Source organism: Neurospora hispaniola (assembly GCF_033458365.1).
Source record: "Neurospora hispaniola strain FGSC 10403 chromosome Unknown B0T23scaffold_1, whole genome shotgun sequence".
Lineage (NCBI taxonomy): Eukaryota > Fungi > Ascomycota > Sordariomycetes > Sordariales > Sordariaceae > Neurospora > Neurospora hispaniola.
The window spans coordinates 2,054,799-2,081,378 of NW_026944406.1; the positions used below are offsets into that span (position 1 = coordinate 2,054,799).

Here is a 26,580-nt window from a genome sequence, read left to right on the forward strand (position 1 = left end):
AGCCCAGAGGCTGGTGTGACGTGCCCCAAAGTCCACTGTCCATACGTAAGTCGACCACATTCTGACTCCTTTTGCACTCTGAACTCGAAATACACGACGCCGGCCACACCCCGAACCATTGCCGGACGTGGGGATTGCCCATTTTTTTGCCTAGAAGAGAATTTCAATGGAACACTACGAGGAGCACACGACCTCTTCCCAAAAATGACTGTTCTGAAAAGATGACGAGACGGGACGCAGAGGTGAAAGACCGGTGCGATACCGGAAGGGAGAGCCCGTCGACAGATGGAACGGGAAAGAGCATCTTCCACGTAAAACCGCCTGCCCTTGCAGCCTTCCATTCAGTCGTTTCCTCCATCTCCTCGATCTTGCCCTCACTTGCTTCGCGTCGTATGTGCCTGCCTTACCTTTTCTGCATCTCACATTGATTCCTCCCCATTTTTGGTGTTGATCAATCATCATCATATCATTTTGGTGGCCGGGATCTGCCGTTCCTGTTACCTCCAGTTTGTGTGTAGAAGCAAGGTACATAGACGCTATTCGTACCTAGAGCTGCTACCGTAACAACAACATCATTGTACCGACCGATTCGCGGATATCGTTTTCAGCATTTCTTGTCGATTTCCCACGTTCCGGTACAACACTTTCCCGAAGGCATTCAAAGCTGCATATTCGTCGCAGCAACAAGCGGTCACACTGAGCAAACCCAACCGGGTGTATTCGGGTGTCTCCAACGGCTGGACCACGCGTGTGTGCAAGGTGTGTTACACTCCCCTAGGTATGTTTTCTTTCTTTTCCTCTTCAGGGCATGCCCAGCCGACCAGGCCAGATCCAACCCACACACCATCCGGACCCTCCCCCAACCGTTTATGGAAGCGTCAAGGCGCCGGCCGTGTGTAATGGAATCCACAGCCGGCGGCAGAATTCGGAGAAGACTCCCCTCGCCAGAGGCAAGGACACAGACACACACTCAGACACCCTTCTCCATCATGGCCAGGCGGCCCTTGAAACAGCCATACCCCGGCTCCCGAAACCCGCCAGACAGGCGTCTGTCACGACAAAGTAACACCCCAAGCACTTGAGAACCTCCTGGCCGTTTTTACCAGATATGCCACATACTCGGCAGCTAACAGCGGCCCTCTTGATGCCCAACTAGAGAGAGCAGAAGGTAGCAGGAATCAGGTGAAAGCAACAAAAAAAGACATAGCGTTCCATCTCAATTTCGCGTCGCATGGGTAAAAACAGACTCCCCGTTTCGCCCTGGACGGTGCTCATGTCCGGCGCAACCGCTCCTCGACTGCAAAAGGTATTAAGTCGGCCGGTCCTCTCGAGTAAACCGGATGCTGGAAGGACTTCTTCTCATCATCTATCCTCTTTGGCTTTGACACAGAGTCTGTTGCTTGCTTCACGGTTCGCTGCTTCTACGCTCGTCGCTACTACTTCTTCTGCTGGTGCATCTACAAGTACCGGTACCTTCAGTCCAGACCCCGGCCCTACCATTAATAAGTCGCAGACCAATCGCAACCCCTCGACTTACACCTCACCTCCAAATTCCCTTTCCAGAACGTTTGGTGCGAGTAACCTGCTGGGCTGGTATCGGACCATCCCCAGCCCTTACTTTAACCTCTCCGGCCACCTCGACGATTTGTCTTCTTTAATCCGCCCTTTCCTGGCTTTCCTGGACCCGTCTTCGCTTTCCTCCCCATACTCGATGGCTTCCACTTCGTACGCTTTCAGCACTTCTTCAGGCTCCGATTTCTCGACCCCGCGGTCCAGCTCCCCTCACTCATCTGCATCAGTTGCGTCCGCACGCTCCTCCCACTCGTCCACCTTCAGTGCAGGAAAGCGCTTGTCCATGTCTTCGGTTCGGCGCACCTCGGCTTCGAATCCGATGTCTTCCGTTGATCTATCAACCATTGAAGAGGCTCTGAAGATGGCCAACCTCGACACACTGAAAGGCTACTGCCAAAAAACGTACGGCGAGGTCCACCAGGAGACCACTACCGAGTATATTTCCCAGGAAGAGGCCCGGGGCTACCAGGTGCTCAACCAACCCCACTGGAACAAGGGTAAGCTTACTGGTCTTTTTTTTTTTTTTTTTTTTTTTTTGTTTTGTTTTGTTCGTTTGTTTGTTTATTTTCTTCCACTTCCTTCGTTTCCCTCCACGTCCCACGCTGCTTCTCCTGTCCCTGTCTCTTATCACTGCAGCACCCGAGCTTGGTTGTCCACGGCTTCCTTGAGTCAGTCTGGCCATGCTCTCATCATCAGTCTCTGCTGTCCGTCAAGGTGCTATCATGCCTTGGTCTGCCAGACTTCTGCATGCACGCCAGACTTGCTTATATTCACGTTTTCTCCCATCTTCTTTTCCCCGACCCCGTCTTTCTTCGACTTCATCTGTTTCTGGCTCAACACTTTCTGTATCTCCGTCTGTGTCACATTCGCCAGAACCGTCCTCGTCACCCCTCGTACACAACATGACCGCAGTTGCTGATTTTTGCATTTCACCCAAAGGGACGTCATTCACTCCTGAAGAGCGGGTGGCCAAGAACTTGACCGGACTGATTCCGCACGTCATGGAGGACTCCGAGAAGCAGGTTGAGCGTGCGCTCAAAATGATCCGCACCCGTCAGACCGACATTGACAGATATCTCTACCTCTCGACCATCAAGAGCCAAAACGTCGACCTCTTCTACCGCCTCCTGATGGATCATGCTAAGGAGATGATGCCATTGGTCTATACTCCCACCATTGGCGACGTTTGCCTCCAGTACTCGACCCTCTACACTCGGCCAGAAGCGCTGTACATTTCGATCAAACAAAGGAAGTCGATCCGTACTATCTTGAGGAATTGGCCCTATCCTCAGCCCGAGATTTGTGTCGTCACTGACGGTTCCCGCATTCTCGGTTTGGGAGACCTTGGTGTCAATGGTGTTGGCATTCCGGTAAGTGTTTTTTTCGGCAATCACTCAATTGCACACGCTGGCAAGACACTAACATGTACCAGATCGGTAAGCTAGCTTTGTACACGGCTGCTGCTGGTATCCACCCGGACAAGACGCTCCCTATCGTCCTTGACTGCGGTACCGCCAACGAGACCAACTTGAAGGACCCTCTCTACTTGGGCCTTCGTCAGAAGCGTATTCCGGTTGCCGAGCAACAGGAGTTCATGGACGAGTTCATGGAGGCTGCCGCTGAAGTCTTCCCGGACATGGTTGTGCAGTTTGAGGACTTTGAAAGTGAAAAGGCTTTCAACTACCTCGATCGGTACCGCGATCAGTACAAGTGCTTCAACGATGACATCCAGGGAACTGGAGCTGTTGTCCTCGCTGGGTAAGTTGGAAAACCCTTCCAGCCCTGCAGAAGATGAAGTTACTTGAATGGGAAATCCCACGTTTCAAAAAGTGACTTGTGAGCGTGAGACAAATTGCTGACAGTACGTTGTACAATATAGTTACATTGGTGCCGTCAACCTTTCAAATGTTCCTATCGAGGAGCAACGTCTTGTCTTTATGGGAGCTGGCTCCGCCGGTGTTGGCGTTGCCAAGCAACTGGTCGAGTACTATACAAAGCGTGGCCTCTCGGAGCAACAAGCTAAGGACAAGTTCTGGCTTGTTGATACCAAGGGTCTTGTGACCAAGGATCGCGGTGATAAGCTGGCCGAACACAAAAAGTACTTCGCCCGTACCGACAACAACGGCCATCAGTTCCGCACCCTCGAGGAGGTTATCGAGTACGTCAAGCCCAGTGCGCTTGTCGGTCTTACCGCCACTCATGGCGTCTTTACCGAGTCGGTCGTACGCGCCCTCAAGGCTTCCGTCGACGCCGGAGGACTCGGCCGCAGGCCCATCCTCTTCCCCCTCAGCAACCCTCTCACCAAGGCTGAATGTACGTTCAAGGAGGCCATTGACTGGACTGAAGGAACCGTGCTCTTCGCTTCCGGTTCTCCCTTCTCCAGCTACACTACGAACGGTGTAACATATCACCCTAACCAGGGTAACAACGTCTACGTCTTCCCCGGTATTGGTCTTGGTGCCATTCTCGCCAAGGCTAGCAGAGTCACCGATGACATGATCTATACCTCGGCCGCTGCCCTGGCCAACTCCCTCAATGCCGATGAGGTCAAGCAAGGTCTTATCTACCCCCGCATTGACCGTGTCCGTGAGGCTAGCGTCATTGTTGCGCGTGAGGTGATGAAGTCTGCTCGCCGTGAAGGCGTCAGCGCCCTACCGGAAGAGCAGTGGCTTGAGTGGGAGGAGTGGGGTGACGTTGACCTCGAGAGGTACATCAAGCAGCACATCTACGACCCCAAGTTTTAGAAGGTCTCATAGATACGTCCAAACGGGTGTGCACAAAATGGATAGAAAGATAGATGGGTAGAGTGGGATGGGTGGATATGGCAAGAGTTGGGTTGGAGTTTATCATCTCGGCGTTTGGAACCTGATTTATTTTATCCTAGTGATTGCCGGACTCACAGGATGATTGCTTTACTGTTGAAGAGTTGGAATGGCAAATAAGCGGGATCCATTACTACCATTAATAAAGATCCCTTTCCAGTCAAGAAAGGATTGGATGGATCTTGAGCGTTTCGGTACTTACTTCTAAAAGACCATGTTGGATGCACATACCCCATGGGACAGCGAGAGATGCCCATGTTCTAACATGGGTCACTCGGCATTAGATACAGACTGTTAGAGTCAAAAGAGGTTGATTCAGCGTTACCATGGAACAAGAAGAAAACGCTTATAGCGCGTTTAGATCACTGAAGGGAACAGGCAACATTGCGAAGGATTCATTGTACATTTTCGAAAGATCTTTGATTATCATCAGCTTAAACTCACTTTGGTGATCCCTTTACTCTTTGACCAGACAACCCAAACCAAGATTATGTACCGAATAAACTCGCGACGACCGGATTCCAAGTTGAAGGGTTGAAGGTGTCTGACTGCCGACATACTCGCTTTTGACGGCTGTTAGATGCAAATGGCACACCTTCAATTATTAACTCTGCATATCTGACATCCGTAGTCGCGAGTCGATTCGGCAAGATTACAGACACTGGCCCCGCGAAGAACCCGAGATATCCTTCTGCATCCTGCATAGGTATATGATTACTTGTGCGGTAACTGGATTTCCACATCGCGTTTGTCACTATCTACGGCTGCCTTTTTCTTCCCGTCCTCGGTGTCGGTGTCGGGCTCATGTCGCACCGTTATTTTTTTGGTTTACCTTCCTCGTGCAGTCCTTTGGGTACCCAGTGCAGGCGGAGAGATAGCGAACTCTTAAAGCCGAGAATGCTATACAGACGTGCTCCTCGTGAATGGAAAGATAGATATGGCGCTTAAAGATTTCTTATTTTGTTACCATAAGCAGGATTCTACCACCCTCTGTAATGATTTAGACAGAGACTGAGAAATCTGGATGATAGATATCTTGCGTGGTGTTCCTCGCTCACTGTCTGGACTACCAACTCGAATAAAAAGAAAACCATCTCAATCATCATGACCGCGGACTAAACCTTGGGTATATATCACTCCGACACTCCAATTCTGCACAATCCCATCTCCTCCTCTTTAAACCGGAGCTTCACCGTCTCTTCTCATTCTATTCCTTCCCTCAGCCGCCTCCCCAGCTAAGAACCCCCTCGTTACCGGATTCTCCACCAACAACCTCTCCCCCTCCTCATTATTACTACCATCAACGCCGCCACCAGTTTCAGTAGTTGTTTGTGTCCGTCCAGCAGACTTGACACCCCCAAACAAACACGTCCACAAATCATTCTGATCCACTGCCTCACCCACCACTCCATCCGATCCTTTACCCATCAGTTTACTCAGATGCGCCTGTTGCATCTCCTGCGCGTTGGCCGCGTCGAGACTTATGTCTTCGAGCGTCTCGGACTCCTTCTCTTTGTCCTTTGCCTCCCCCCTTGTTTTCGTGTTTGTTGAAGAAGAAGAAGAAGAATCAGCAGTACCACCAACAACAGTAGCACGCCTCTCCATATGCTCCAACCGCCTCTTCACACTCAACTCATAGACATTCTGCTCCACCGTCCCATCCACGATATACAACCACACCGTCGTCTCCTGCTTCTGACCAATCCTGTCAACTCTGGCAATAGCCTGCAACTCCAGCGCCGTATTAAGCAGCGGTTCGCAGAGGAACACATGGCTGGCGTTGACCAGGTTCAGCCCACTCGCGTGGGCACGTGCGTGCAGCAAAAAGACTTCGATGAAGGGGTCTTCACGGAAGGAGGCGACGCTGGACACAGCACTGCGGTAGAATGAGGAGTAGCCGATGTGGTAGCGTTCAAATGCCTGAGCTAACACGTAGAGGAAGTCCTGGTATTGCGAAAAGACAATGGACTTGGCGCCGGGGTCGGATTGGCGCAGCCAGAGGAGGTGGCGGATTAGGGTGTCGACTTTGGTGGTGTAGTGCGGGCCATTTTCGAGGTCGATGTTTTGGATCTCGGCGAGTTTGGAGGGGTTGAATTCGGTGTATATCGATGTGTGCTTTTTGGACTTGGACGGTGACGTTGGTTGCTGGTCGCGAGGGGCTAGCTGCTTGTTGGAGTCGCGGATGTTGTGGCCTTCCGAATGGACTTTGAGTTCTTGAGGTTTGTATGTGATGTTGTGCAGGTTAGAGCGATGAAGGGGTCGCTTGCACACCGGGCAGTTGTGGTGAGCTGTGAACCACATTGTGATGCACTCTTTGCAAAACTGGTGGCCGCAGACTGTCAAGACGCCGATGGAGAATGGTGACTGGCAGATGACACACATTCGCTCCTCGTCGGAGGAAGCATCGGCTTGTTTAAGATGAAGCACTGTACTAGGGTGTCAGTACATCATGTTACACCATGGAACATGAAATCACAGCACAAGTGTAGGCGTAACTTACGGTAACGATGCTTCGACTCCGCTGTGGCCACTTTCGTCTTCAACCTTTCTTCCTCGTCGATAGCCCTCTGTAGGACTTGTTCGTTCATGGCCCCTGTGTACTCTTCTACCGAGTCTGAAACTTGTTGGAGTTGCCGGTAGAAATCAAGACGTGCGTTCAAAATGTCAGTGAAGTTCTCCATCTCTTGTTCCATGGCTGTCGCTGCTTTGCCTTGGTCCGTATGCTGAGCCTGGGTTGACTTTAACAATCTCTCTGCCAAAGCAAGCTCAAGCCTTGCTCTTTTGCTCCCACTCGCTTCCTGATGTCGCAAATCCGTCATCACGGCTCGAAGTTTCGAGATAATGCCTCTCAGGGATGTATGACCATCGCCTTCCTTGAACTTCGGCTTGACACTTTCGCGAAGGGCAAAGAGCTCGAGGATCCGCTTGGCCGATTCGGGCGGCTCGTGGCCTGCTTCCACTTCCATATCATCGCGTGCCATTTTAAGCACCACCCCAACTTCGTGTTCGACCAGGCCGTTCTGTTGCCCAGATATCACGGCTTGTCGGTCGGCGATAGCGGCCTTCAAAACCTGTACATATGCCAGAATCTCATCCTGAAGCTTTGTTGATTCCTCGTATTCTTGGCCTGTGGCTTCAACATCGCTATTGTCCTCATCCACCAACGGCTTGAGCAGAAGTTGGATGACATGCTCTCTCCATTCGTCGAGCTTATCGGCCTGCCGGTCAAGGGCCTCGTATATACCCTCGAGAGCGATGATGATGTTGCTACATTCGACGCCGCTTTCTTCGGGTATATCCACTGCGGGGATGACCGCAAAGTCTTGCTTCTGGCGACATTCATCAAGCTTGTCCATCAGCTTCCTCGCCTTGCCGTAACTCTAAACTGTCTGTTAGTACACGTCACACAAAAGATAGGAATGTAAATGTACCTCTTGCAGGATTTCCTTCCTGATAGCCTTCGCAAGGTCGTAGCCTTCGGATTCCAGTTTGTCCAGCCGCTTGAACTCATCAGAGTCCGGAACAGTCAACTTGTCGTCCGTCTTGCTAGAGTAATATCCGTTTGCGCACAGAAACACGGCCATGTGCTGAACTTCAAGGGCGAATCTCAGTCGCCGACGGGCATCTTTGAGTCCTGCTGAGATGTCCTCGTCATCATCCGATTCGCTATCTTCCTTCGCACCTGACGGTACCATAGGGTCTTTCGCAAGCTCCGCTTCAAGCTGTTTCCGGCACTCCGCTACCATCTCTACACTTTTCGCGCGGACATCCTCCCAAATAGTTAGTGCGTCCTGGACGCGGTCCATTCCAGCCAGAATTTGTCCTCTTTTAAGCTGCATGAGCAGGAGACTACGTTGATCACTCCTGATGGCACCGTCACTCTGCTCTAGCATTGCATCAAGGACCTCGGCCACTGTTCGCATAGGGCGACCCGACCTTTTGCCTAAGGCCTTGCGGTTTCGATTTCCCACTTCAGGGTGAAGGGTCAATTGCCGCAGCTGATCGAGGGCAGTCCGCATGCCTTGTTGCGTGAAAGGGTCTTCGGGGTCCCAGTCTTCCTGAATTGGATTTCCCTCAACATCCAAGCCGCAGTTGTTGACGAGCTCTCTGAATACGGTCCGGTAATGTTGTTCCTCCACGGCGCTGAAGGGCATTGTGATCACATGTCGTTTCTGAGACGGAATCGATATTTCGCTTCTGACCATACTCTTCGTGTGCCGCATTGTGATGGAGCCGAACAGGCTCTTGAAGCGCGCCTTGTCGGACATTAAAGCTCGCCAGGCCTCTTTATCCGAGGCATACGGCTCAACTCGGAGGAAGTTCAGAAGGCCTCGTAGATCTGGATGCCATCCGTTAGCCACTGTCAAGCCAAATGCAATCTAGCCTTTCAGGCAGAATTTTCACCTTTCTGGATGTCATCCTTCACCGGAGTGCCAGTGATTGCCCAAGCATGAACGCGGGGAATACGTCTTGCAAGTACGGCAGTGTTGCTGTTCCAGTTTTCCACCATCTGGGCCTCGTCAATGCAGACACGCCACCAGCCAAGCTCGACGAGGGGAGATGTCTGGCGCTCGTATTGCTTTATTCCGCGCATGGATCGTTCAGGATGATCGACGGCTGACCAGATCTCGGTCCGAAGAACTTCATAAGTGGTGATGACCACATCCTGCTGAGCCAATTGCGTGGACGAAAGGTCTACACCCTTCATCTTGGCCGCCTTTTTCAGCCCTGGATAGTAAACCACCTTCAAAGTCGGTGCATGGCGGTTCAATTCGGAAAGCCATTGATCGAGAAGAGGCAAAGGCGTTATTATCAGGGTCGCTCCTGTTGTTTGGAGCTCGCGGCCAAGAAAAGCGTCATATGCCACTGTTGGGCCTGGTGGGCGTTTGTGAAGCAACGTGAGAGCAATCACTTCGACGGTTTTTCCAAGACCTATCAAAAGTCAGTGATTCTGCTTTGAGCCCACAGCAATCAAATCCAGGGACAAAAGTTACCCATTTCCTCGGCCAAAATACCACCTTTAACCATGTCATTAGACGGGAGCTTCGTAATGTCCTTTACCACTATGCCAAATAACGGGCTGATATAAAACGTTTCGCCATCGAGCTTCTTAACCTGGTGGAAAAAGGCAGGGAGAAGAGACGAAGCTTCGCTCTCGGAGGGTTGGACCAAAGGTTGGCCATCGGGTTGAGGAAGGCCGCTCCATTCGACACCTTCCCGGTGTAGAAGCCACTTGACAGCCCTTCGCTGGAAGGGATAAAGGTCCGTCTCCAGACTGGGGATCTTTGCTGTCGCGAGATGTCCGTCAGAAATATTGGGCGTTGGAGTATGCGCTGCTTCGTAGAAATGCTGTGGAGTCCATGCGATGGTCTCCTGCGCTGACACGAGTAAATTCGGGTAATACGCCATCAGCACCTGAGTTTTCAGCCCCTGCTGAACCTTGGACTGGTACACATCTGTACTAGTGTTCCACATTAGTCTGAGAGTGACATCGATCTTGACAGATGCTCCTTCTTGACGGATGGCGATGTCCACAGCTGTCCAAAGATAGCCCGGCGACCCAGGGTCAAATGATTGTGTCTTGGCAACACGGGCCATGAGAGCGAGTTTTGAAGAGATCGCCCTCGTCTTGAGGGCATAGCAGATATGGGCGTTCTTGTTCTTATTTGCGCGACTGTTGTTTTTGCTAGGAGCGAGATGCAAGTACCAGGCGCCACGTTCTGGATCACGGCGGTCGGGTTTGGCATTCACCACCCAAACGTCTACGTAGTCTCCTATGTTTTGCTTGTTGAGACTAAAATCTTTGGGAATAGCCGCAGTATCACGGACAGGAAGGGCGACCGTGTGCTCGTCGATACAAACGGCATCGCTAGGTTTGAACACGCCCCGCGAAAGTTTTGGGCGCTTAGCAGGTCGAACTTCAATGTCCTGTTCGGCATCAGTTGTGGAAACGGCGGGATCAAGTCCAATGGACCGAACATGGTCGACAAATGCGGCTACGTTTTCAGGGTTGGCTTCCCAGTCTGACCGGGGTTGTCGAGACTGCCCTTGGGACTTTTTCTTTGGAGGCATTTTGGCGACAAGTCAAAGAAAAATGATGTCGTCGTGATGAGGTTGACCAACGTTCGTCAACCAAAGCAAGTGGGTGGCAGTGGTCAGGAAATTCCACGGCATGGATGTGCTTCGTTTCTGTGATGAACAGCCCGATGCTGCCGGCATGCTCGAGGTTGGCGATGAAGGATGAACAGCTGTTGGACTGGGACGACGAAAAGGTGTTGATTCTGGTAGTAGGAACAGGGAAGAAGGGAAAAAGCAGGGCAGCCTAAATACCCAGGACGGGAGGGCCCGTGAATGGAAGCACAGTGAATGGGCGCCAAGAGGCACGGCCGTCCAACAGATGCAGATGACCAACCTGTGAGTTGGTGAACCTGAAGATGAAGGTGCATGAAGCAGGAAGAAATGAGTAGGAAGAGGAGTACCTACGTAATAAGGAGGGAGACAGGAAATTGTTACGGCAAGAAGAGCTCGGCAGCGCAGGGACAGGCAACGCAGAACCTAAGGAATCACACGCGGGCGTACAAGCTGGAACAGCACTATTCTAGAATAGTGTACGTAGTGTACATACTTGTAAGTTTATAGGGCTGCCCTGCTAATAAGGGTCTTGGCATGAACCCACTTAACCGTGCTGTGTACGCAGTAACATAGGTGATGCAGGGACGCCACTTTACCCCGTGGAAAAGAGCGCTTGTCATTGGCTCATAGGCGGGCGGGAGCTACCTTGAACCCCACCAGCAGCTTCAGACGCTGGACGTCGGGCGCTCAGACCGGTCAGTGGTCCCGGCTCCAGATTTTCGGGCGGGCGAAGCGGGCTGCGGAGGAAAACTTTCCCAAGCGACGGGAGTCCACCGAACCGACTGCCCGCGCGCGACCAGTCAGTCCCGGGGCCGGAATTTGTTAAGGAATCTCCATCCACAATAGTATCTCGCCCCGTCTCTTTCCCCGGCTCCGTGATATGAGCGGCAACCTTGACCGATTGCTGGCGACACCTCTGCAATAGGTACGCACTTTTCCTCATCCCACTTCCCAATCACTGTGGTCTTCCCACGGCCTTTGCGACCTGCGACTTTGCCAGTTTGTTATTTGTTTACTTGCCCACTAACACTTTAGACTTGACCCAGCACGGATGAAGTCCTCCCTCCGGATCCAGTCCACCCTTGGACTCCTCTTCCGGCCCTGCGCCGTCTCGGCCCCCGCCACTGCCCCTGGGCTCAACGCACACGCACGATGGGCGCATAAGATTGCCGCCCAGCTGCCCCTCATCCCCAAGCCGACCCCCTTCGTCCCCGACGTCCCGACCTTCCTGACCTTGATCGGTCGCGACCTCAAACAACATGCCGACAAGTTCCCCACGTGGGAGGCCCTCTTCACCCTCACTACCGACCAACTGAGAGAACTCGGCGTCGAGCCCCCAAGGGCAAGACGCTACCTGCTGCGATGGAGGCAACGATTCAGGGAGGGCAAGTTCGGCATCGGTGGCGACCTCAAGCACGTTGAAAACGGTGTCGCTTACCTGAAGATCCATGAGAAGGAAGCAAGCCCCACCAGAACCTCACGAAAGGTCGTCAACGTCCCCGCCAACCAGAACGTCGACGAGGTTTCTGAAGGCGAACGTGTCAAGGTCAAGGGCTACAAGGTCAAGGGCGTTTCTACAATCGTTGGCCCCTATGCCTTGCCGGTCCAGAAGGGCGTCGCCAAGCTCGCCGTCACTGAGGGCATGTGGGAAGACAAGAGAGGACACAAGGTCGACGGTGGTGAGCGTAGACGCGCCGAGGTGCGCTTCAAGAGAGGTGTGGCGGAGCGCAAGGCCCTAAGGGAGAAGATGGGCTTCTACTAAACAAATCAATCGGGCTATGGTCATGGATGATTGGGTTGGTCGAGCTGCCGTCAGATTTGAACGTTTGCTCGGTTGGCCACAAGCTCTACTCCATTTGTAGCCATGTGTAAAATCTGTATATTAATGGGATTCGGCTTGCCACGTTCCGGGGTCCTGGGCTGTTCTCATCCCCTGGTGACCCATGTCTTGCGACCATCGTCGCTGTAAGAATGGCCAGATATTTATGTGCGGGGATGCTATGGACATGGTCGAAGAGGGCTAGAGCAGTCATGGAAATAGTCCATTGGACTTCCTTCTGTGTAGGTGACCTCTAATCCCATCTTCAAAGTCTTTTACTGACGGGGCTTCAGTACATTGGGGCTTTCCTGGAAAAGTCCGGCCTCACTCCGATCCCAAACCATTGGCACTAGAATCCTTTGTCCCGGTTCGTTGTCAACCCAGTGCATCCGTTTGAACGAACAAGCCGTGCTCTCCGGATATAGCCTGTATGCTGTTATGCCCCTTATCTCCGTGATCAGATGCATTTAAACGTTCATGGCTTTCTTCGGCGATAACAGCCAACAGGACCCCCCATTTTTCTTGGCCATTTACCTACTAGAATAGCTTCTCCTAACAACGTCCGCTTTACCACGCACGCCCTTTCACGTTGATGTCTTACCATCAAGTTTACCGTCAGCTTTTATGCGCCATACACCAATAATTTCTAGACCAGCACCCCCCCTTTGTGATTTTCCGTAACCTGTCATTCCTCTATGGTCTGTTTCAAAATTTGTCATTTCAAACCGGAGTGGTACAACATAAACAAATACCTCAACAAACCACCATCGCTTGGTCAAAAGGCTCCTTCCCAAATCGCACTGCTAATGCTAGATGTATAGACCGCGAAATACCTCTCCTTCTGATATCGTCAAGAGATCCGGATCTCTGTCGCACTTTTCTGTTCAAGCAAAACGGAGCTGTTTTCATTGAGAAGGAGATACCGAGCCATCTATTCGGAACTGATCCCACTGACAACCGGCCATTTCAACTCCTCGGTTTACCTCGTCCATTCAATCTCACCTCATTACAGTATCATCCAAGCCGGGCCCAGCATCATGCAATAATAACTCACCCTGGTGGAACAATGACAGCAAAGTTATTTTTGCTTTTTTTTATATTTGATCAGAAAAGCAATAAGAACATGAGAATGGCGGTCTTGCTCTTTCTTTTTCTTCTTAATTTCGGGGACTCACAAAAGGTTGTTGGTGTGCAATGCGAAGTGGATGTTGGACGGAAGGAATGCATCATACGACGGACTCAGACCATGTCGACGTTTCCAGATTGAGCCATCCCCAACCAAATATGGACCCCGCCGACACAGATTCATGATCTCTTCGAGTACAACTTTTTTCTGCCTACATCTCGGACGAAAACTTCAACAGATCATTGAGCGCTTGCTGCGGCTATTCCTGGACATTGGCACCCAACAGGCTTGCCATGGATTTTGAGACGGTATCCTTGGCAATCCTGGCAATCCTGGGACAACAAGCATCACCCTGAGGCGTTTTCGAGAACTCAAAATAGCTCTTGTTTCATCATCCAAAGCGCCCTCTCTGTGCTGTCCCCGGCAATATCGCCAATGATGGCATTGAGGTCCGATATCACGAACCAGCTTCTCCCTCTCCACCGCTGGTCCTACCTGCACAACCAGTACGATGTGGGAGGTTGATGGTGTCACACAGGGGACTAAATCCAGGAGCTTCTGGTCTGGTTACACAGACATTACCAAGCTTCATTGGCAGCTGTGCCGCAGCTGAAATCGAGACACGCTCGACGCAGCGACGTTCCTTGCCGAATCAAGAGCGAAAAAGTCCATCAGACGCCTTCTTTCACGTAACATACAGAAAAAGCTACTCTCTAGAACACCATGGCAATCTCCCAAGATGCCAAAAATTCGGCCACAACCTACTAGTGAGGTGAAGCTCGAAATCTCTCAAGTCGATGCCATCTCGATTGGTGATGGCGGGGTTGGCGATGACGGTGGCGGCGCCGTTTAAGCTTAAACCTGTGAAGGTTACAGCCGTACCACATCGGGGGAAAGTCCGAACGGTGCCTGCCATCCCATCAAAACAGCTACGTAATAAAAAGTCAGATATAGGTAACTCGATTCGTATCGGGCTTGGCTTGCAGCTAACATCGCATTTCTTTACAGATTTTTATGACTGTCACTCACACCACGTTCCTAGTGAATGAGTATCCATCCGCACAGATGGACAGAATTGGAAAGGAAGTGCGCCCCTTTCGGGAAACATGGAGGGCATAGCTTGGCGGAATTTTTTTCTTTCCAAATTTTTAATTTGCTTTTCTTTGGAAAAGAAAGAGGAGAAAATCCCTGGCTACACTGGCGATGTGCCCAACGGACTACACAGGACTCATGGCCCACAGTTCTGAAGTGCATTCATTTCGAAGAGGACGTCTACCATAGACTTAACAGAGACGATACAGAGAGCACTATCCTCCACTTGAAGCCAAGTACTGGATACATCACCCCCACAATTGGTACTACTACCTCATCACACGGCACCCCTGCGTCTCTCTTTCGCTCGGGATCTCGCTTATCCTATTTGGTAACGAGAGGGCCGCTTCACACCACACACTCTTCAGCGCTATTTGGATCCCTGACGGCCACCCTCCTCAAAGCCAAAAACAAGGGCCGAACAACGTTACACACCAAATCCATTGCTGAGTCCAAAGAGTCCTTTTGTCGAAGTTCTGAGCTTCATGTCTCGGTTGTTTTTTTGTAAACCAAACCCTTGGTCACCGTTGGTCTCAGCGCCAACTCCTCCTCTGACCCCCGATCTTCAGTCATGACAAACTATAATGCTTGGCCGTCAACTTAACGCGGTGACTATACCCCAATATGGCTATAGTAAATCGCATAGATTGCGGCTGAGCTGCATACGCCCTTTGTAAGTTGCATTCTACGTGGAGAGGGAAGACACCGAAAGAGTCAGAAAGGTCACAAACCCACTCAATCATCCTCGATATCAACTCTTGCCCAGGGGAATCCCGGTGTTATGGAGGAGCCCTGGTAATGTTGAATACTTTTTCCTCTCAACAGACGGAGACTTACATACACATGCCTTGGGGTCCGCTGTTAGTAAATAGCGTTTTACTATGCGCCCCGGCCATTTCCCTTTTCTCCCCCAGTGTTTCCAAGAGGTTATCACCGTGGAAGGTCTACATTCATAGTACAAAACAGTTTGGGGAAGCAAGACGCATGGTTAAGTACTGTGATGACTTTTTTATCCGTTCATTTACCTTTACTGGGGCAAGCTTAAGTACAGTAGTGTAGTGCCTACGGCTCGGCACGCCTTCCATGTCCTTCCTCCTCACACACATACGCCAGCGACGGTATTTGTTATCCTTACCGCGTACCTAGCTCTACAGGGCTCTTCAGGTAACTTTGTCTCGTCACATGGCTTGTACTGCATTAGCTCGTCTACGGTAGATCTTGCCTGCATTGTGAAGCGTCAACGCACGTATGGGCCGATGTCCTATTGACAGACCAGGGATGTCATCAGGCAGAGGGGTCCTGCCTTTGAACTAGACCCTAGGGGACACGGGAAAGTTGGGTATCGGATAGGAATGCAGGTCTCGAAAGCCAATCATGAAATGTTCCCTAAGTCGACGAGTGTTTAAACAGACAAATGGTTCTAATTCTGGGAAGTTGATGGGAATACTACCATGCTACCTCGACCGCTCCACGTCGTTTCTAGCCAGACGTGTACGAGAACAAAGGCTTGTTAACACGACATCAACGCCGCTCATCCAGTGGAGAATAACCTGCCTTGCGTTTTCCTGTGACTATTCCTCCCTCTTTACAAACTGACCAACAAACTAAACGCCAAGACATCATTTACTTCTACAGCTGATGTTGATTTTTGGGCGCTGCCCGACTTATTTTTACATCTTCCTTGTGAGATTGCGTCACAGGACCTAGCCTGTCAGCCTTACCAGCTTCTCTCTCGAGACCTACCTCTTGATCCTCAAAGTCTTCACCTCATCGGCGAATAAGCTTGAAACACTTTCGACGTATACGAGTAGCGGACCTATACTAGGTATTTTTAACATACAGACTGGAGTCATCACAAGCATTATTCTACCTACAAACGACATACAGTACGAAAACGAGAACCTCTACCTCATTGAACGCCAAGGCTTCTTTTTAGGACATATCTTAAACAAGGGCTCGAACAAAATGTCTACCAATTTCTGCGTTTCCGCCAGAGACCTTGGAGCACTAGGTACCTGGCGTGAAGAAGAACCGTTACAGTTACATGTTTCTCGTCGTCCTTCCACTGCATTATCGGCGTTTCCGTCAAGTACGAGTACAACAAGATTGGCGGCTTCTTCGACTGCCCTGGATCATAGCGAACACTTAAAGGGCGGCCCAGGAGTTCTCCCTCAGAGTGTTTCGGGTGTTGTCGCCGGAAAGGAAGAACGGTTTTACGTTCAACCACGTGTGACTAGATCAGCATATTCTCGACGACGGTCACTACCCGGAGCAATCAAGCAAGGAAACAGGGGAAAAGGGCTGAGGAAGACGGTCACAAAGGCTTTGGATTGTAAGTACTTTTTACGTTCAATACAACATTGCAAAATTTGTTCTCAATTGGTAATTTCTTTTTTTCTTTTTTGAATTTTTTTTCTCTTTTTTTTGTTTAAAGCTGCTGTTTTCTCTCCCTAAGACGGAAAAGAATCTCATACCAAGTCTTCACAGGCCATGGCTCTCAGACTATAGTCGAGGTAGATGAAGAACATACACAACCGAATCAACCTGACTATACTAAGGTTGAAGATGAAGATTCATTCTCCGTCATCTGTGCCATAGACATACGACTGAATGACGATACCAGTTCCGGCAACATTGAACAGAGCAGCCGAATCGAAGAGTCACCAGCGAGCAACCCGTCCACTTCACCAATTTCTTCACCACCGGCTGATGCTCACTCGCCCACAAACAACGACAACATGACCTCCTCTTCCTCCCATAGCCGCCCCACGTCCAAGTCCACTGCCTCCAAACATCCTGCCTCGTCCTCCTCTCCCACACCAAGATCTCCCATCCCATCGTTGAAATCCTCCACCACCAAAATCTCAATACCAACCATACCCCCCTCAGACAAACATGAAGATGAAGACAATAATGATCAAGAAAGAGACCAAATCGACAAAGACGACTGGCACCAAATCCACGAACCCGAACAACGTCGACGCATCCAAAACCGCATCGCCCAGCGCAAGTTCCGCGCAAAAGCTCGCTCGCTGAAAGACCAAGCGGCAAGGGACGCGCAGAATAGGCGGTACGCCGGGTGTGCGTATACGTGTCCGGAAGTGGGAGACTTACCTGTTGAGTATGACATCAGGGAGGAGGAGAAGGAGGACGAGAAGGACAGCGAGGGTGGTGGTGGTGGTGGTGGTGGTGGAGATGGGCAAGAGGGGGGAATAGGAGGAGAGAGGGTCCTCTCGGGTTTACCATGGGGTGGACTGAGCATGAGGTTTGTGGTCGGTCGAGGACACGGGTATTATCATTACCAACAAACGTCAAAGGGATCAGGATCAGGATCAGGATCCGGATCAAGGTCTGGGACTGGACCGTCTGGGACGGGTACGGGGACTGGAACGGTGACGTCGCTACTATCCCCTACGATCACGGCTTTGGGTACGCCTACTACGCCTGTGCCTACAGGGACTAGCGATGGGGATGCCTGGCCTGCTTTGATGCAGCAGCAGCAGCAGCAGCAGCAGCAGCAGCAGCAGCAGCAGCAGCAGCAGCAGCAACAACAACAACAACAGCAACGACATCAGCAACAGCACCCACGATCGGCTACATATTACGGACAGCACGTGAGTGGGAGTAGTGCAGGGTCGCCTTTGTCGCCATACGGAATGATGATGTCTATGGGTATGGGCTTTATGGGTAGTAGTGATATGGATATGGATGTGGATTATACTATGGCGGCGGTTACTCCGGGAAGCGGAAGTGGAAGTGCAAGTGGTGGTCACGGAAGTTCCCTGGGGGTTGGTGATGGTATGGGTGTGACGTATTATGATTCATCACCGTATTATTACGGCTATGGAAGTGGTGGTGGTGGTGGTGGTGGTGGTGGAGGTGACACGGCGAGCGGCAGTGGAGGCAGTGTCTAGGGACTGGACTGTGAGTCTGTGGCTGGATGGCAAGGCTGTAGGAATTCTCTTCTCTATCCTGTGAGTTGTGTGTTTCTTGATGATGGTTGGTCAGGATACGGGGTTTCTCATGACTGATTTCACTTCTTTTCCTTGCACACAGTATAGCGTATACCCTTTAGCGATTCTTGTTATACCCAAATATGATCAACAATGTAGATCTGTAGACTTCACAGGTTCCCCCCCCCCGACGGTTTCTGTTCTGCCTGCCCGAGGGTTGGTTAGTCCCTGCCTATAGTGTCGAAGCTTGCAGTCCATGCTTCATTACCACATTGGCCTCTGGTAGCCTACCAAGTACACTACATCCAACATCTCATTCTTCTAGAAGGCTTGGAAAGCTTCCATGACACGGGAACACGGATCGGAGAGGACACACAACATGTTGTTGCGTATGTATTACGCTGTAGGGACCTGCATTATAGCCGAGTTGGTAGCGAATCCTTGTACAGTAGATGACCTTGATAGTACAGACCTGAAAAACGAGCAAGGTAAGGCGAGGCGAGTTGAAGCAAGGGGAACATCCCGCGAGTACTTACTTTATCAGCGGGTTGGGTAAACTGCTGTGCCATTTTGTATTCTTGCATGCGTCTTCTGCGCATCTTCTTTGCATCCCGTATATTAATGAGCTGTAGGGCTGCGCAGGAATGGTGAGGGTATCTGGAAGCGAATCAATCAGTTTTGGTAACTTGGATGAGGTTGGACATCTCCTTTCTCTCTCCCCCCCATTGAGTGATGCCTGTAGATCAGTTTTCTTCACCTAATTCTTGGCTTCACCGTCCGCTGCCCATCCCCGTCGTAAGCCTTTTATTTTTTTGTATATCTTCATTCCGCTGCTCCTAAAAATTGATGAAATTAGGAATCGAGTTGTCGTGGAGGGGAAGAAAAGACGGAATGAGACGGGAGCTGGAGCTGGACCTTCGCTTGAAGTCGCACAAAAGGTGGGGGAGCGGGGATAACCCCCATTTAGCCCCGCAATTTGCTGAAGAGACGGGACCCACCTGGACTTGGGCTGTTGGAGTCGCTGTGGGGTCTCGTTGAGGGCCGGGGCCTCTTCAAGGGGTCGGGCCCGCCTGGTTTACACCCCCTGCAGATTACTTAGCGCAGCTTCATCGTCATGGAACGTGTTCAGAAAATAGCAGGAAACGAGCACCATCACAACTTCCGACCCGCCCCCATCATCGAGACCATCTCGCTGTACTCACTGGAACTGGACGCTGATTCGACAGAACCGAATCAATCTGCCGCCAGTTCCTCAGTTTTTCACCAAACACAAACCTGTCGAAAAGTACTACCGATGCTCATCAGGAGAAGCTAGAAACAGCTACACCGAACAGCTATCCCAAAGCTCAAGGTACCGTACCCCCCCTCCTACCTCGGGACCACCTCCATCTTGGGAACAACATCAAGCCATGGCGCCACCACCACCCCGGCAACCGCGCCAATTGAGCTTGGTGCTCACCCTCTTCCTCCTCTGTTTCAATGTCCTCTTCGGCCAAGCCGCCGCCCAAGAGGACGAGGCCATCCTCAACAGCGAGATTGCTCGACTCAACAACCAGAGCTTGCTATGGGGTCCCTATCGTCCCAACCTCTACTTTGGCGTCCGCCCCCGCATCCCCAAGGCCTTGATGACGGGTCTGATGTGGGGCAAGGTTGAGACATACACCGACTACCAGACCTCTCTCCGGTACACATGCGAGCAAAATGAGGGCATGAAGGGTTATGGCTGGGACGAGTACGACACTAGGAGGGGCGGTGTTCAGTCCATCCACGACACCGAGAACGGCATCGACATCACAACCTCCTTCGTCAAGGTTCCCGGCGGCGCGACCGGCGGTAGCTGGGCTGCCAGAGTCAAGGGTCGGCTCCAAGAAGGTGTACCCTCGGACCGCAAGACTGCTGTCATCCTCTACGTAACACAGGAGGGACTTGGCACCCTTGAGGCGGCCAAGGGAGATGATGAGAATGGCTATGAGGGCCATGTCACCCTCAACGGCAACTCTGCCGCCCTCGGAGACTACAAGCTGGTCCTCACCAAGGGCAAGGGCAAGCACCCCAAGAGCGACCACAAGGTCACCGAAGTGCGTGGTGATGCCCACACTGTGGTTCAGTCCTTGACCTACCAGGAAGAGTTCCTTTGGCAGGCCAAGGGCATCGTCTTCAAGCAGCTCAAGGAAAGTGTCGACGCTTTCGTCGAAAAGTACTTTGACAAGGAAGACCCCCCACCGGCCTGGCAGGTATTCCAGCTCGAGAATCGCCCTGGAGCTGGAAATGTTCACATCATTCAGAGGGTCTTTGAGGGTGACTTTGAGTTCGACATTTTGTTCTCCAGTGCATCGGCTGGCAAGGAGCTCTCAAGTGCCGATCTGACCAGGGAGATCCAGGAGGCTACTGAGTCGTTTGGTGAACGCTTCTCGAGCGTGTTTGCCATCAAGGCTCCTTTTACCGCTGAAAAGTATGAAAAGTTTGGCAGGAGCATGTTCTCCAATCTCATTGGCGGTATCGGTTATTTCTTTGGAGAGTCAGTGGTTGACCGTTCGTATGCACCCGAGTATGAGGAGGATCACGAGGGATTCTGGGAAGAGGCTGCTGCGGCCAGAGCTCGCAACAAGCCCACCCTTGAGGGCCCTTATGAGCTCTTCACCAGCGTCCCTTCCCGACCCTTCTTCCCCAGAGGCTTCTTGTGGGATGAGGGCTTCCACCTGATTCCCATTGCAGACTGGGACATTGATCTTGCCATGGAGATTGTGAAGAGCTGGTACAACCTCATGGACGAGGATGGCTGGATCGCTCGTGAGCAGATCCTGGGCGCAGAAGCCAGGAGCAAGGTTCCCGAGGAGTTCCAGACCCAGTACCCCCACTATGCCAACCCTCCTACGCTGTTCTTCATTGTCGATACCTTTGTCAACAGGCTGCGCAACGCTAATGGCACCATGCCTGCTGTCAAAGAACACCTCTCCCAAGGCGTCTCTCTTTTCAGTGCGTCTATCGACAACGTTGAGGTAGGACTCGAGTATCTCCGCCGCCTCTACCCGCTTCTTCGCCGCCAGTTCTACTGGTTCAAGAAGACACAGTACGGTGACATCAAGTCCTACGATCGCGACGCCTATTCCTCCCGTGAGGCTTATAGGTGGCGCGGCCGCACCCTCACGCACTGCTTGACCAGTGGCTTGGATGACTACCCTCGCCCTCAGCCACCTCACCCTGGTGAGCTCCATGTCGACCTCATGTCGTGGGTTGGCCTAATGGCTAAGTCGCTGGCCAACGTCGCCGAAGTCATTGCGCCCGAGGAGGTTGAGGATTACACAAAGGTTCTCGACGGAATCGAGCACAATCTCGATGACCTGCACTGGTCTGAGAAGGACGGCTGCTACTGCGATGCCACCATTGATGAGTTTGAGGAGCACCAACTCGTGTGCCACAAGGGATACATCTCCCTCTCCCCATTCCTGACTGGTCTGTTGAAGCCCGATAGTCCCAAGCTCGGCAAGATTCTGGCCCTTATTGGTGATGAGGAGGAGTTGTGGAGCCCTTATGGCATTCGTAGCCTGAGCAAGAAGGATGAGAACTACGGCACTGCCGAGAATTACTGGAGAAGTCCCATCTGGATCAACATCAACTACCTTATCATCACCCAGCTTCACGTAAGTTAACTGTTCCTAAACCATTGGGCTAAAGCGGCATGCTAACTCCCACTAGAACCTTGCAACCCAAGAAGGGCCCTACCAAGAGACGGCCCGCGACATGTATCAAAGACTGCGCAAGAACGTTGTCGAAACCATCTACAACAGCTGGGAGGAAACTGGCTTTGCGTGGGAACAGTACAACCCGGAAACGGGCAAGGGTCAGCGTACACAGCACTTCACCGGCTGGACCAGCTTGGTGGTCAAGATCCTAGCCATGGAGGACCTGCCCGAGGCTGCCCCAGTGGCCCCGGTTGAATCACAGTACGTCAAGGACGAGCTATGATGAGATTGAGCTGTCGTCTAATCAGGCTACATCGCTAGAAACGACATACCGGAGTTGTAAATAGAGGTGATGAAGAGGTATGGGCTGTCTTGAAGAAATATCACTGTATCGATGGACATGACCGCTTAACTACGTGCCACTGTCGGTTGTCCTTTGTTTGGATATTGTCTTGTTAAGGCTTGTGCGTGTGTAGTCAGGGGGTGGCGCAGTTTGGTCTGTGCCATATACAACCCTAACCCGGGACCCTTACTCTGCTGTAAAAGGGTGCTATATTTGGCCCAATGTAGCTCTTTGCTCCGGAGCCCCGCGAGGCACCCCTGACTCTAAAGTTACAGTTACGTGATAAGCCCAGGTCCGGGCATCAACATGGGACCAGCACCGACCCGACCTTTCGTCGTATCGATCCAACCTGCCCTGGACTGCTGTTTTCCATTCCGCCTTTCTGTCTACAACTACGGAGCTGGCATGTTGTTCAATGCTGTCCAATCGACCGATCACGAATCCTCGTATCGGTAGTATTGCATCTCACGACGGCGGGGGGGCCTACAACGAGGGCAACGATTTTTCCAACATCTTTCTGCCCGGCAGCAGCATGAATCTACGATACGTCCCGCCTTGAACTACCTCTACTACCTACCCCATCCGATCACGACACCACCGCCTTGAACATCAGCAACAGCAATACCAACATCGGACTATAGTTAGCTAGCTACTACAATTCAACAACGACATTCACGGACCGAGACACCAACACAACACCATGTCCAACTTCAAAAGGGCCTCCATGGCGGGTGCCGGGCCAAAGTCCGCATCTTCGTCAGCGATGATGGCAGGAGGCGGCCACAGCAAGAACGGCAGCATCTTGAACGCCCTCCGAGCGACCACAATGATTGATACCAAGCCAGTATTACCAGCCGGTATGCCACCTATTATCCTCTGCTACCCCCAAAGCACTCTTTTTTCCAATACCAGCTAACAAATACGTCGATACTCGTAGAAATCCTCGTCACAATCCTCGATTATCTCCCCGTCTCCGACCTCCTCCGCTTCGCCCGCACCTCCCGCCGCATGCGCGAGATGGTCTACGACGACACCCGCTGGGTTGCCCGCCTGCGCTCTATGGGGGTGTGGGACGAAGCGGAAGCCCGGCGGCGGTTCGAGGAAGTAATGAAGCGACGGCGCGAAGCCGCCGAAAGGGCGGAGCGGGAACGACTTGCTGCCGCTGCTGCAGCAACGGGCGCAACAGGAGGATCAATGCCCATAGGGAGAGGACAGCCGTTTCCTGGACAATCACTGGAACTGTTTCCTGGATTGCAACAACAGTACCCAACGCCGCCGCCGGTGATAACGACGACCCTGTTCGATGCAGGCGAGGAGGAGCTGAGGAGGAAGAGGATCGCGGAAGAGCAGAAAAAAAGGGAGGAGGCGATTCAGGCGGCGGCTCAGAGAAGGGCGATGGAGGAGATGGAAGGGTTGCAGGATGGGTTTGAGACGATGAAAGTGGGAGGAGGACAAGGGGGACTGTTGCCAACAGCGCCGCACAAAGACCCCTTTTCGGACCCCGAAGCGTTATTGAACGTGATCAAAAACGCCCGTTCCATCCGCGGCCACGCCCGACAAGAGTATGGCAAGATTTACGGCGCGCTAGCACCGTTCTACTTTGACCTGGCCAAAGCAAAATCGCACACCGACCCGGTCGTCTTTCGCGTGTTTCGGGATCCGGAGCGGCAAGCACAGATGTTGGCCAACCTGCGGACGTTTGCCAAGTCCGACTGGGCCGCTGGCTGGCGGCAGCGCGAGGAGAAGCTGGCGACCATGGCGGGCATCTTCGAGAGCGCGGTGCTACACGAGTTCGAGACAGGTTACGAGTTCTGGGACGTCGATGGGAGGATGCACAAGTATGCGCACGTATTGGATCTGCTGAACGGCGGGACGGCGGCGGTGGAGCTGTTTATCCATAAACATCCGATTTTCACGGATAAGGAGGTATTGGCGAACCCAATGGATTGCGTGAATCAGGCGCTGGCGGACGATGTTACGCTGGAGCCGTCAAGGCGGTTCTTTGAGGTGTTGACGGTCAAGGTCAATGAGCAGGCTGATATTATCCAGCGAGTGTTTCCGAAGCCGGCCGAGGTGTTTTGGTCATTGATGGGGAAAATCAGGGATGATATCTTGACGGATTACGTGACGCCGTTGTTTGACGAGACGCACGAGAGGAGCCTGGCGGCGTATGTGAAGGCCGTTTCTGGTCTGTTTGAGCAAACGTTGCAATTCTTTAGGACGGTAAATGCGCCAAAGAACGAGAAGAACCCGAAGGAGCAGGAGGAGCTGGCAAAGGAATATGCGCTCAAAGTGTTTGAGCAGCATTTAGATCTTTATCTGGCGGATGAGCTGGATTACTTTACCCAGCAGGCGGAGGCGGAGGTGGGAGAGTGGGAGAAGAAGTTGTCGGAGCAGGATGCTACTGCGGAATCGTTCTACATGGGCAGCTTCACCAACAGGCAGGCGGATAAGAAGGACTTCTTGACGTCGTTCAAAAAAGTGGTCATGATGCCCGTGTCTGCTCTGCCAAGTTTGCCGTTAGGGTCGCCGTTTGCTTCAAAGCCTGCCACAACCCCTACGACAGCCACGACAGCAGCAGCGAACGGCGGCGAGCTACAAGCGCCGGAAAACCCTGAGCAGTCTCATCCAGTCTCTCCTAGTCTGGCAGCGCCAGTGACTGTTGATCGTACAGGAAGTCCCTTGCCGGACAAAGCCCCCACGGATGAACTAGCAGCAAAGGCTGCGCTAATGACGTCCAGGCTAGAGGGAATCAAGTCCCTCTTCAGCATCGAGGTTGCCCTCAGTCTCGTCCACACGGCCAAATCCAGTCTCGGCCGCGCCGCTGTCTTCATTCAACTCGGTGGACAAGCCGGCGGCGAAGCTCGCGAGCAGTGCGAGGCCATATTCGTCGCTTTGCTCCGCATTCTCGGCAGCCGTCACATTAAGCCCGGTTTTGACAAGGCAGTCGCCCATCTTTCGCAATACAACCCGCGCGAGGTCTCCCACCACGACAAGGGCGGTGTGGCACCCCTGGTGACCTTCATCGAGCTCGTCAACGTCGGAGACCTGATCTCGCAAATGATCGACGTCTTCTACGAGCAACAGCTCACCACACCCAAGATCGCGGACCGCAACGATTTCCTGGACCCAGCCGGTCTGGCCAAGAAGAAATTCGAGCAAATGCTCGACGAAAGCGTCGCTGCCGGTCTCAACAAGGGCATCGACGTGCTCATGGACGAAGTCGAATACGTCTGCGCCACCACCCAGCAACCAACCGATTACAACCCCGCCATGACCACCGACCCATTCAACGACGCCGCCAGCATCAGCGGCATGAGCGTCACCACCGAAGGCACCACCACCACCACCAACAGCAGTAGCAACAACAACCGAAAATCCCGATACAAATCCGGCACACCCTCCATCTGGTCCCTCCCCTCTCTCCCGGGTACTCCACCCACCCCCGGCGGCTCCAGTGGCACCACCAACTCCCTCGGACCGCAAGACATTGGCCCCACGGCCACCGCCCTTCGCATCCGCGACCTCGTCGCCTCACACACCTCCATGCTGACGGGATCCACCGATAAATCGATGCTAGACGTGTTCAACGGCGAAGTCGGCCTGCGTCTCTTTACCGCCGTATGCAAGCACCTCAAGCGCCAGCGCATCTCGACCGAGGGCGCCATCAAGCTCATTGCCGACGTGAATCTCTACTACGAGTACATCCGCACCTTGAAAAACCAAGACCTGCTAGCGTACTTCAAAGCGCTGAGGGAGTTGAGCCAGATTTACCTGATTGATGCTAAGCATCATGCCAAAGAAATGGCGACCATCATTGCGGATAACGAGCGGTTTAGTGGCGTGTTTCGAGCCGAGGAGGTGTACGAGTATGCGGAACGAAGGGCGGATTGGTATAATGTGAGGAAGGAGGTGGAGAGGGCTATGTATGGGTTGGAATGTTTAGTTATGTGAGGTAATAGGGAGGGACCATCGAAGGGTGTTCCTTGGTGATACGAGAACGAGTGTGGAAGATTTAACGAACAGCGAGCATCTCTA

At 52.4% G+C, this 26,580-nt stretch overlaps 7 protein-coding genes across 7 annotated transcripts; 5 read left to right on the forward strand and 2 right to left on the reverse strand.

Annotated features, from left to right (window-relative positions):
* Positions 1-221: 221 nt before the first annotated feature.
* B0T23DRAFT_400822 (uncharacterized protein) lies at positions 222-4,316 on the forward strand (the record flags this gene model as incomplete). The annotated part of the gene is made up of 7 exons (XM_062838527.1): positions 222-344; positions 534-761; positions 806-1,047; positions 1,246-2,069; positions 2,512-2,942; positions 3,005-3,330; positions 3,452-4,316. 7 exons carry the CDS (start codon positions 222-224, stop codon positions 4,314-4,316), a joined length of 3,039 nt encoding a protein of 1,012 aa, XP_062696810.1.
* Positions 4,317-5,194: 878 nt separating this feature from the next.
* On the reverse strand, positions 5,195-10,734 carry B0T23DRAFT_349165 (SNF2 family N-terminal domain-containing protein). The gene is made up of 5 exons (XM_062836033.1): positions 9,389-10,734; positions 8,799-9,326; positions 7,826-8,733; positions 6,895-7,774; positions 5,195-6,820 (listed from the first exon to the last, which is right to left on the reverse strand). Exons 1-5 carry the CDS (start codon positions 10,464-10,466, stop codon positions 5,571-5,573), a joined length of 4,644 nt encoding a protein of 1,547 aa, XP_062696811.1. The 5' UTR covers positions 10,467-10,734; the 3' UTR covers positions 5,195-5,570.
* A 520-nt stretch (positions 10,735-11,254) lies between these two features.
* On the forward strand, positions 11,255-12,454 carry B0T23DRAFT_10511 (IGR protein motif-domain-containing protein). The gene is made up of 2 exons (XM_062831761.1): positions 11,255-11,451; positions 11,562-12,454. The coding sequence occupies exon 2, from the start codon at positions 11,578-11,580 to the stop codon at positions 12,286-12,288; it is 711 nt and encodes a 236-aa protein (XP_062696812.1). The 5' UTR covers positions 11,255-11,451; positions 11,562-11,577; the 3' UTR covers positions 12,289-12,454.
* Positions 12,455-16,344: 3,890 nt separating this feature from the next.
* Positions 16,345-18,668, forward strand: B0T23DRAFT_10602 (uncharacterized protein). Its single transcript, XM_062831775.1, has 2 exons — positions 16,345-16,895; positions 17,051-18,668. Exons 1-2 carry the CDS (start codon positions 16,529-16,531, stop codon positions 18,475-18,477), a joined length of 1,794 nt encoding a protein of 597 aa, XP_062696813.1. The 5' UTR covers positions 16,345-16,528; the 3' UTR covers positions 18,478-18,668.
* B0T23DRAFT_10576 (uncharacterized protein) lies at positions 18,638-19,160 on the reverse strand. The gene is made up of 3 exons (XM_062831769.1): positions 19,053-19,160; positions 18,785-18,988; positions 18,638-18,722 (listed from the first exon to the last, which is right to left on the reverse strand). The coding sequence occupies exons 1-2, from the start codon at positions 19,113-19,115 to the stop codon at positions 18,830-18,832; spliced, it is 222 nt and encodes a 73-aa protein (XP_062696814.1). The 5' UTR covers positions 19,116-19,160; the 3' UTR covers positions 18,638-18,722; positions 18,785-18,829.
* Positions 19,161-19,619: 459 nt separating this feature from the next.
* On the forward strand, positions 19,620-22,853 carry B0T23DRAFT_369386 (glycoside hydrolase). The gene is made up of 2 exons (XM_062836512.1): positions 19,620-22,157; positions 22,213-22,853. Exons 1-2 carry the CDS (start codon positions 19,926-19,928, stop codon positions 22,480-22,482), a joined length of 2,502 nt encoding a protein of 833 aa, XP_062696815.1. The 5' UTR covers positions 19,620-19,925; the 3' UTR covers positions 22,483-22,853.
* Positions 22,854-22,868: 15 nt separating this feature from the next.
* B0T23DRAFT_416762 (exocyst complex component Sec10-domain-containing protein) lies at positions 22,869-26,573 on the forward strand. Its single transcript, XM_062839645.1, has 2 exons — positions 22,869-23,399; positions 23,480-26,573. The coding sequence occupies exons 1-2, from the start codon at positions 23,243-23,245 to the stop codon at positions 26,494-26,496; spliced, it is 3,174 nt and encodes a 1,057-aa protein (XP_062696816.1). The 5' UTR covers positions 22,869-23,242; the 3' UTR covers positions 26,497-26,573.
* Positions 26,574-26,580: the final 7 nt, after the last annotated feature.

Coding starts and splice junctions, on each gene's coding strand:
- B0T23DRAFT_349165 (XM_062836033.1), bottom strand. CDS start 10,466: ATGCCTCCAAAGAAAAAGTCCCAAGGGCAGTCTCGACAACCCCGGTCA. Junction 7,775..7,825: donor GGAAGGAAATCCTGCAAGAG/GTACATTTACAT, acceptor CAGACAGTTTAG/AGTTACGGCAAGGCGAGGAA. Junction 6,821..6,894: donor GGAGTCGAAGCATCGTTACC/GTAAGTTACGCC, acceptor ACCCTAGTACAG/TGCTTCATCTTAAACAAGCC.
- B0T23DRAFT_10511 (XM_062831761.1), top strand. CDS start 11,578: ATGAAGTCCTCCCTCCGGATCCAGTCCACCCTTGGACTCCTCTTCCGG.
- B0T23DRAFT_10602 (XM_062831775.1), top strand. CDS start 16,529: ATGTCTACCAATTTCTGCGTTTCCGCCAGAGACCTTGGAGCACTAGGT. Junction 16,896..17,050: donor GGTCACAAAGGCTTTGGATT/GTAAGTACTTTT, acceptor AAGTCTTCACAG/GCCATGGCTCTCAGACTATA.
- B0T23DRAFT_10576 (XM_062831769.1), bottom strand. CDS start 19,115: ATGCGCAGAAGACGCATGCAAGAATACAAAATGGCACAGCAGTTTACC. Junction 18,989..19,052: donor TTACCCAACCCGCTGATAAA/GTAAGTACTCGC, acceptor CTCGTTTTTCAG/GTCTGTACTATCAAGGTCAT.
- B0T23DRAFT_369386 (XM_062836512.1), top strand. CDS start 19,926: ATGGCGCCACCACCACCCCGGCAACCGCGCCAATTGAGCTTGGTGCTC. Junction 22,158..22,212: donor TTATCATCACCCAGCTTCAC/GTAAGTTAACTG, acceptor AACTCCCACTAG/AACCTTGCAACCCAAGAAGG.
- B0T23DRAFT_416762 (XM_062839645.1), top strand. CDS start 23,243: ATGTCCAACTTCAAAAGGGCCTCCATGGCGGGTGCCGGGCCAAAGTCC. Junction 23,400..23,479: donor CAAGCCAGTATTACCAGCCG/GTATGCCACCTA, acceptor CGATACTCGTAG/AAATCCTCGTCACAATCCTC.